The following is a 9,802-nucleotide window of genomic DNA, read 5'->3' as shown; positions in this document are numbered from 1 at the left end:
ATTTGGTTTCCTAGTATTTTATTGAGAATCTTTGCATCTATATTCATGAGGGATACTGGCCTGTAGGTTTCTTTTCTTGTAGTGTCCTTTTGTGGCTTTGGTATCAGGGTAATGATGGCCTCATGAAATGAGTTTGGGAGAGTGCCTTCCCTCTTCAATTTTTGGAAGAGTTTGGGAAGGATTGGTGTTTATTCTTCTTTAAATGTTTGGTAGAATTCACCAGTGAAACCATCTGGTCTTGGGCTTTTCTTTGTTGGGAGTTCTTTGATTCAGTCTTCTTACACATTATTGGTCTATTCTGATTTTCTGTTTCTTCATGGTTCAGTCTTGGTAGGTTGTATGTTTCTAGGAATCTATCCATTTCTTTTAGGTTGTACAGTTTGTTGGCATATAATTATTCATAGTATTTTCTTGCAATCCTTTGTATTTCTGTGGTATACATTGCAGGGTCCCTCTTTCATTTATAATTTTATTTATTTGAATCCTCTTTTTTCTTCGTTAGCCTAGCTAAAGTTTTGCCAATTTATCTTTTTAAAAAACCAACCCTGTTTTGTTAATCTTTCTATTAATTTTCTATTCTCTATTTCACTTACTTCAGCTCTAATCTTTATCATTTCCTTCTGTCTGCTAACTTTGGGCTTGGTTTATCCTTCTTTTTCCAGTTCTTTGAAATGTAATGTTAGGTTTATTTGATCTCTTTTTTCTTAATGTAGGCATTTATAGCTATAAATTACCTCTTAGAACTGCTTTTGCTGCATCTCATAAGTTTTGTTTTGTTGTGTTTCCATTTTCATTTGTTTCAAGATTTTTTCTGATTTCCTTGTTGATTTCTTCTTCGATCCATTGGTTGTTTAGGACTGCGTTGTTTAATTTCCACGTATTTGTGAATTTTCCAATTTTTCTCCTGTTACTGCTTTCTAGTTTCATACCATTGTGGTCAGAAAAGATACTTGATATAAATTCAATCTTCTTGACTTTGTCGAGACTTGTTTCATGGCTTAGCATATGATCTACCCTGGGTAATGTACCATGTGGGTCTGAGAAGACTGTGTATTCTGCTGCTGTTGAAATGTGTTGTATATATGTCTGTTAGAGTCATCGGGTCTATAGTGTTGTTTAAATGCTGTTTCCTCATTGATTTTCTGTCTGGAAGACCTATCCATTAAAGTCCCCCTAGCACATTATTTTTTTCCCATGAGAAATTATAATCTCCTCTTTTTGGATGGGTTTGAACATATCATAAACTTAATGTCTCCATGCTCTGCGTGCCGTTACTTCTACCTGCAATTCTGTTCCCCTACCCCTTGTCTAATATTGAGTTCTTTGAATATTCAGTTTAAAATTATGATTTTCTGTTAAGCTACTCTGACTGTCAGATAAAGTTTGTGCAAGCATAGGACTTGATAATAACTTCTATTTTACTACTCATAAGTCCTGTTGGATATCATAGCAATTATGTGCTTGTGTGTCTAGCACCTCCACTGAACTAATTCCTTCCACCAGAAAGCATGCCTTCTGTTTACCCAGACTTTCAAACTTGGGAAACTCTAATAAATATGTACTGAAACAAATAAAGTGAGGAATTCTAGAAGAAGCAGCAATATATAAAAATAAGGAGTGGCAAAGGTCAGGAAGGACATTAGTTGCAGTATGTGGATGCTTAGCTTAAGTATATGGTAGAAAATCAGATTATGGAAGAGAAAAAGAATGCCTCAGGCATCAGATTTGATCTGGGTCCTGGTATTCATAAAGGAGAAACAAGGTAAATTACTCAGTTTTGTTATTTGAAAGGAGAAAGCTTACTTTTCCTTTCTAATAATAAAATTTCTTTAAGATTAGTATTTCTTCAAAATGTCTAGTCATTAATTACCCAGGATACTTGTTGAAAATGCAGATCACTAGCCCTTCTCCTGATGATTCTGATTTGGCAGGTCTGTAATAGGGACCAGGAATTTGTATTTTACAGGCACTACCAGGTAATTCTCAGTTTTAGCCAAGTTTGGAAAACCATAACTAAAGGCAGAACTCCTCGTGTTTCTGTAATTTTTTCATGGTGCCTCAAGCCAAAAGAAATAGCCCAGAGTTCTGTTTATTAGGTAGATAGATCCAGACAACTTAATAGTTGTAGTTGTTAACAGAGTCCAACAGATGGCACTGTGTTCCCCTCAAAAAGTTAAAATAGCTCATGCCCTATGATTTCCCTGAGGTACCCCAGAGCACCTCAGCACACAGTTTATGAGCTGTAGCCTAAAGGGAGCATTTTCCTGGCATAGCATCTAAATAAAATATTTGAATGGGCCTTCTATAGAAAGATTGTGAGACAAGGTAGACAGCGTATTCCACGAATTTCATCACTTTTTCTATCATTTGCTGCTGTTTTCATATGGTTGTTACTGCTCATAGAGCAGGAGTATCATTCTCCCATAAAGAGCCTGAGAGCAAATATTTTAGGTTTTTCAAGGCCCCAGATGGTCTCTATTGCAGTCTTATCTTGTCTTTTCTGTTGCAGCCCTTTAAACGTGTAAAAACCATTCTTATCTCTTGAATTTGACCCACAGGCTGTAGTTAACCAAGCGGGTTCTAGTTGTAAGCCTAGTATAAGACATTAAAGTACAATTTGGTATAGGTGATTCTGCAAGGCTGTAAGCTCTCAATATATTCCTATCTCATCCTTTTTTGTTCAGGGAAGTGTGTGCAGTAATGCATCCCTGCAACTAATATGGGAATATGCAACTAATATGGCCTGCTTGATTTCAAAGCTACTATAAAAAGAAAGCTGTCACTGAATCTTGCTCTTAATTCTTTTTTTAATGAGAATTCGCAAGTTTTTCTCCAGCTTAATAAAGAATATCTTTAAATTTCCAAGAAAAGGAGACTAGCCCTTTATCACTCGCTTGCTAATTATTGTAAATGGCTAACGAGATTCCACAATTATATCTAATAAGTCAAGCCTTAGCTTATACTAGATAAATAACTTGATAGAATATGCCGTTTGAGACTTCTAGCTTTATTTCCAAAATTAGTGTTGCTATTTTGAAAATATGCATTGTGCTTATTAGTCTTTAGGTTTTATGTCAGTTATTTTTTAAAGTCTAGTGTGACAAGTACTGTTCCTATGCTAGTCATAAAGGAGATAAATATAGCAATAATGGTCTTGAGAAAAATCAGGAAATTTCTTGAGGAAATTTCAGTCCATATCTAAAAAGTGAAAATTTTTTGAAAAGTGTACCATAAAAATTCTTCCAATATCTTACAGTCTCCACCCCAAAGATGTTTGTTCATTAACTATTCCCCAGAACTTTAAGTCAGTACTCCTCCTTATTTGTTGTCATAAGTACTCTTAACTTATCAATGATCCTCTTTTGTAATTAAATTTATTCATGTGGAAATTTGGTTACTTTCTTTTTCTCTCATGAGACTCCAATATTCCACGAGCGCCATTCTATCCCCGGCACATAGAATTGTGCCTACTGCCTATTAAATGTTGAGTAAATAAATATTTGTACATCTATGGGTCAAGCACTCAGCTGCAATAAGAGTCAGAATTATCCAATGGAAAGCATTATGCATTTAGTAACTAGCAGACTTAAGTTCCAGGACCACCACTAATTTTCCTTGGGTTATTAGAAACAGCCAGTGGATTTCCTCATCTGTAAAACCCGGCATATTTCTACCTGTCGCCACCTCACGGAGATGTTGGTAGCATCACGTGGCAGAGAGCATTTATTTGCTCGGCAAAAGGAGTGTTGTGTTACAGACACCAAGCTGGCCCAGGACTCTCTGGGCAGCTACTGAGGAACGTCCACGTCACCCCGTTATATAAGGGGCCCGCCTGTCCGGTGTCCTCTGAAATCCCTGACCCGACGTCATCGGCCACCGCCCTGAGGACGCCATACGGTGCCCTGAGGATAGGCGGTGCAAGGTGGGACCCGGGTGTCGCCCGCCCGAAGCTCGCGGCCGGCTTCAGAAAGCGTCTGAGACAGCCGCGGCTCTCGGAGCTGAGACCGGAAACCCCTCCCGACTGGCCCGCAGCCAGTCAGCGCTAGGCCTGTTCGAACGTGACCTTGTTTTGGCGTTGCTAGGAGACCCGGCTCCCGCACGCCCCCCACTGGCTGGCTAGCGCTGGAAGGGGGCGGGGCCGTGGCAGGCGCCGGTAGCTGTCGGCCGAGCACCGTTAGGGCAGCCCCGAGCCCGGCGCCCGGCCAGACCCTTGGAAGAAGTGTCTCGTCCCCTGCCACCGCCCAGGCCTCGCTGGCGCTCTCCCGCTGGTATCAGCGCGCTCCCAAGCGGCAGTGAGCCACATTTGGGTCCGGACCAGGGAAGGACGTTAGTCAGGTGAGCCGCAGTGGGGCGGGCAGCTGGTGTGGCCACGCCCTGCCGAGGGAGACGAGCCGGCCGGGTGCGGGAGCGGCGAGGTGAGGGGATCGTGCTGCGGGGACAGCGGGCCTGCCCCGGCGGCTGCCGCAGGTCGGATCATTCACTCCTGTGGGCCGGCGCAGCCGCAGGGAGCACCCTCCGGCCAGCGGACAAAGGGTTAACGCGCCGGCGGTGACCGCGGGCCCCGGATGTGAGATCCTAGGCGAGGCGTCCGTGGGCCGCGCTGCAGGTGCGCCCGGGCGGGCGGAGCGAGCCGGCTGGCGGGGACCTGACCGACCGGCCGACGCTCCCCTTCCCCTGCAGGGGTCGCTCGGCTCCCTCCGCATGCGCCCTCTTTTCTAACTTGAGGGCAACAGGTGGTGCCTGTGGACCGAAGGAGAGCCCGGCTTCGCCGTGCTGGGAGCGGCAGTTACTCTCACCAATTAGGGCGCGGGGGTGCGTGTGGCTTGGACGCGCTGACGCAGGTGACCAATGGGATTTGGGCTCAGGGGTGGGCCGTGTGGAGTGGGCGTGGTCGTAGTCTGGAGCCACGGTTTCTAGTGAGGCAACCGCCAGAGCTGCGTGGAGAGCTAAGCTGAGCGGCGGTGGGGTGCTTCTCTGCCCCCGCGTAGAAAAGCCTGCCAATGCTTTCTCATTTGGATCCAGGCTCCAATTCGGGAGGTGAGAACATTGAATTTTGGGGTGGGGCGGTTGGCGCGCGGAGGCTAATAGTGACCTTGGGTATGCTGTTAAGCGTGTAGAGTTAGATCCTGAAGATCAGATTATGTGTTACAAATATTCTGCCAAAAAAGGCACTTCTGTGGTACCAGTTGCTGGTGACTAGGTTGTCTCCGGTATGAGGTCTTAGAGGTCTGGGGACCCAGGGGGGTAGAGAAAAGTACATATTACTACAATTTCAGTGAATGTTAAAGAATTTCAACGGCAATGATTATTCTTTCGTTTGCCTTGGATCGCGTATGTTTCTTATCTCACATGGTTTGTTTACTGAAGCAAGTTTTATTTATCAAGTTCCTCGTGTTGCTTAGTTTAGCAGGAAGAGAGAAAAGCAGTTGTAGTACATTATTTCACAAGAATAACTTACTCGTTTTCCCCTTCAGCAGTCTGGTAGCTGGATCCTCTAGGAAGAGAAGTTCTCAAGCAGTAAGAAGAAAGCCCTTCAATTTGGAACACTTCTTTGCAGCTGGAAATGGGGAATGGGCTGTCAGACCAGACTTCTATCCTGTCCAGCCTGCCTTCATTTCAGTCCTTCCACATTGTCATTCTGGGTTTGGACTCTGCTGGAAAGACAACTGTGTTATACAGGCTGCAGTTCAATGAATTTGTAAATACCGTACCTACCAAAGGATTTAACACGGAAAAAATTAAGGTAACGTTGGGAAATTCTAAAACAGTCACTTTTCACTTCTGGGATGTAGGTGGTCAGGAGAAATTAAGGCCACTGTGGAAGTCATATACCAGATGCACAGATGGCATTGTGTTTGTTGTGGACTCTGTTGATGTTGAAAGGATGGAAGAAGCCAAAACTGAACTTCATAAAATAACTAGGATATCAGAAAATCAAGGAGTCCCTGTGCTAATAGTTGCTAACAAACAAGACCTGAGGAACTCATTGTCTCTCTCAGAAATTGAGAAATTGTTAGCAATGGGTGAACTGAGCTTGTCAACTCCCTGGCATTTGCAGCCCACCTGTGCAATCATAGGCGATGGACTGAAGGAAGGACTTGAGAAACTACATGATATGATAATTAAAAGAAGAAAAATGTTGCGGCAGCAGAAAAAGAAAAGATGAATGGTGATAACCTTTTAGATCTGTGTGGAGTAGGTTTTCTGTGGTCTGATTTTGACAAATGGAAGAGTGTCTACAGCCTGGTTTGCCTGCCTGCCCTCCTGGATGCTGTTAAAGCTTTGTTTTGTTGAACAATCAGATGTCCAACTCTGTTGCCTTGTGGAAGATGAGTAAATGCAGTGCTTCTTAAAATGGCCTCTTCTCCCTACCCCACAAATCTTTTGGTACTACCATTTTGGGAAACTAAGCAAAGATAGAAAATTGACCAGAAAACAGCTGTGGAAATTTGACCTGAAGTTAGTGAAATAAAACTTTGAAGAGTGTCTGCCTAGTGTTTTGTGCTTACATCTTTTGGGGGGAAGCCTTTGCAAAGAAATTGCATGCAAGGCTTTGTATGTTATGCTAATGAATGGAAATGTTAAGGTAGATTAATATATACAGTCATACTGGTCACGTTGGTCCAACCAGTAAGGGACAAGGAGGCAGTGCTTGGTTTTTTAAGTTTGGCTGAATGAATTCTGACATTTTCTGGAATCAAATACTGTAATGCTATATCTTAATTCTAGACGATGTTTAAGTTGGTCTAACTTAAAATTTAAAAAGAGGTATTTGAGGCATATTCAAGTGCATGGATTAGTTTTTCTGACAAAGCATGTTTTGGTGTATAGTCTTTTACTTTCTAGAAATAGCTATGCATCTTTTTACACGGTCAGGTTTAAAACACCTTTTTGGGGATTTAAGGCTGTTTTAGAAATAGTTTGTTGTCAGAGTCACTTTCAATTAAAGAACCTAATATAATTTACTAAACTCTTTTACATAGTAAATTTGGGCATGTAGACTAATCTTAAATGCATATGCTTTGACAAATGTATGGATTTATGAAGAAAGCAATTGATGAATTCAGTCAAGAGGGTGTAATTACAATACATGGTCTCTAAAGTATTCCAGTTGTAAAATATTTGTTTTATTATATTTGCTGGCTGAACACAGATGTGTTTTTTCATATATTTTTGTAGTGTTTTGAGAGAAGCAGAAGCTTTATAACCAACACCTAATGCACTGTGCAGTGAAGATGTAAGAGAGGTCCTTCCTTATGTGCTCTGAGCTTTAACTTTTTGTTTACAAACTGAACAGTGTTATGCAGGCAGTCTAGTCCTGATTATAAGGTAGGAAGAAATGATACAGTACTGCAGATAAGAATTACGATTATAGAAAATGAAGGGGAAAGTAGCAAAGCTATGTTTTATGAAAATTCACTGGTACTGTTTACTTTGGAATCCAAAAAAACCCTCTAAATTAAAAGGAGGAAAAACCTTTACCTAATTCTTATTTACAGGTAAAGACTTGCTTCCTGTGATCATATATAGCAAATCAACATGACTTCCATGTGTTAAAGCCAACACCTGTTTGTTTTGAAGATAACCAAAAGAAATGCACTTTGCTAGCAGGGTTTGGTTTTGGGTTTTTTTGTTTTTTTTAAATGGAGTTTTTGGAAACTTGGTTCATGTTCACACAAAATGAAGTAGCTTCCTGTGGAGCCTTCACATGTTAAATGTACCTGCACTAGTGACAGTCATTTAGAATGTTTATATTCATGGAAATGTGGATAGTAACTACCAATAAACTACTTGAGGCACTAGGAGAACAGTGTTTGGCTTTGAGTTTTAATGTATGTACTTCCACTTTTGATGAAACTACTAATTAGTAGTTGAAAAACAACTTTTGAAAGCTGGGTTACACAGTCCTGTAGTCGTGTGACATAGGCACCAAAGGTTGTTTTCTGGGAGAACCTTTATTTTTTTAACCCTTCACTATATGAAATCATGTACAAACATGAGTAGATCCATGATGGATTAATAAAGCTTGCTGAAAGAAAAGTCTGTGAATCAATTTAGATTTTCAGCCTTCCTGTACTTTTTATGTACTTCTGTGTAAAATAGTAATGTTTTAACTATCTCTTGAGAATTTATGTGTTACCCTTGTTTTGTAGCCTAAGAATTTGATAAGCAAATCCACATTATCTAAGTGTTTCATATTTAGTGAACAACAAAAAGAAAAGAGAAAATGGCATGGACACTGTACTAGCTTTTATTTATAAAACACATTTTCAACTAGAAAACTCATCATAAAATTTTCCAGTTTGCTAAGTTCAGGTTCTCCACCACCTATTCTAGCTGTTAATACCATAGGATAGGATATAAGGAGTCTTGAAATAAACCCTAAAGAGTTTAGACAATGCTTTTACATCTAGTTTTTTTTTTTTTTTTTTATTAAGGTACACCTTTTCTAAAGTGTATTTCTAAAATATTTTCTTATATTTGAAATTATTTGGTTTAATACCAAATATCAATCAAGAACTGCAACTCTAAATCCAAATTAGTATCAACAAAGTAAAAATTTTTTTTAGTTAAAAAGAAAAAAGCTTTGATACTTACAGAGCCTTAAATTTTAAATGCCCACAGTTGTTCTAAAATAGATTATAAACATTTAGAAAAAAAATAGTTGTACACTTTAAGTAGCCAGCAAAGATAGGTTCACTAAGAATTAATCATGGAAAAATAAATAAATCATTAGAAGCCAAAAAGTGGAGTTACTAGCATAAATATATGTATGTAGACAGAGAATGACTAATTTGTAGAAGGATGATGCTTTCTGAACAGAAGGAAGGGGCAGACTTAGAATGTTTTTGTTTGTACAAGGCATTTGACACTTAAAGAATGTTTCATTAAATATTCATGTTGACCTGGAAAGAGGTCTTTGGTACAGTGTTGCAAGGTTCTATTTAATACAGTTTCCTCAGCGATGTAAACAAAATGGTTTCTTCAGCTATAACAGTGACACAAAAGAATGTTTCTTTAAACTTTCGATGATGTAACACTCAATAGTTAGCTAATAGAACTTGGAATGTTGAGTATACCATCATTTGAGGTTGGAATTTTACATTTAAGGTTTAAATTTAGCAGAACATTCTGTGATAGTGGTGATGCTTGTGCAACATTGTGAATATACTAAATGCCACTGAATTATACATCTAAAAACAACTAAAATAGTAAATGTTATGTGTATTTTACCACAATAAAAAAATTTAGAATATTAACTATACACTTAGTTTCAAATAATCAGCTGAGTGAGAGCAATGTGATTCAGAGACCAGATTTAATTACACATTGTATGGAAAACTGGGATGCTTAAATTAAAGCTTAATATGAACCAGTATAGCATGGTAAACGAATCACAAAGTTAATATTAAAATATATGACAATCAGAATAGTCTCAACAAACCATAGCTAAAGTATATGTCAAATTCTGTGTATGTAAGTTAGAAATATAAGAATACCTATCTTGGAGGCTAGTTTAGGTGGATGTTAAGTTTTTTCTAAAAACAGCATGAGATTTGAGGTCAGATCAGGGTTCAAATCCTGGCTCTCCCACTCTTACACAGGTGACCTTTTGTCAAGTTCCTTGGAACTTCTCACTGTGTGAATTCCTTCCTGGTAAAATGAAGACTCTTGCATAGAATTTTGAGAGGATTGAATGAAATTATGTAAATGTAAACATCACCACCAAGCATTTGATAAGAACTCAATGAATGGTAGCTATTATTGTTAACCAGTACGGATCAGTATGTGTTGAGGGGCA

At 39.6% G+C, this 9,802-nt stretch overlaps 1 protein-coding gene across 4 annotated transcripts; it reads left to right on the top strand.

Moving 5' to 3' along the window:
* The first annotated feature begins 4,098 nt into the window (after positions 1 to 4,098).
* Positions 4,099 to 8,040, top strand: ARL4A (ADP ribosylation factor like GTPase 4A). 4 transcript variants are annotated; one of them, XM_061197742.1, is made up of 2 exons: positions 4,099 to 4,335; positions 5,478 to 8,040. In XM_061197742.1, the coding sequence occupies exon 2, from the start codon at positions 5,564 to 5,566 to the stop codon at positions 6,164 to 6,166; it is 603 nt and encodes a 200-aa protein (XP_061053725.1). In that variant the 5' UTR covers positions 4,099 to 4,335; positions 5,478 to 5,563; the 3' UTR covers positions 6,167 to 8,040. The 4 variants fall into 4 exon arrangements, with proteins under 4 accessions (XP_061053725.1, XP_061053724.1, XP_061053723.1 ...); XM_061197741.1 differs by having other exon boundaries at positions 5,475 to 8,040; XM_061197740.1 differs by lacking the exon at positions 4,099 to 4,335 and adding an exon at positions 4,925 to 5,037.
* The last annotated feature ends 1,762 nt before the right edge of the window (positions 8,041 to 9,802 follow it).

The sequence above is a fragment of the Eubalaena glacialis genome, chromosome 8 (genome assembly GCF_028564815.1).
Source record: "Eubalaena glacialis isolate mEubGla1 chromosome 8, mEubGla1.1.hap2.+ XY, whole genome shotgun sequence".
In the NCBI taxonomy this organism is placed as follows: domain Eukaryota; kingdom Metazoa; phylum Chordata; class Mammalia; order Artiodactyla; family Balaenidae; genus Eubalaena; species Eubalaena glacialis.
The sequence above is the reverse complement of the archived record's forward strand: the minus strand, read 5'-3'. Positions and strand labels throughout refer to the sequence as shown.

What these genes read in the sequence shown, in the direction of transcription:
- ARL4A (XM_061197742.1), top strand. Translation starts at nt 5,564, where the DNA reads ATGGGGAATGGGCTGTCAGACCAGACTTCTATCCTGTCCAGCCTGCCT.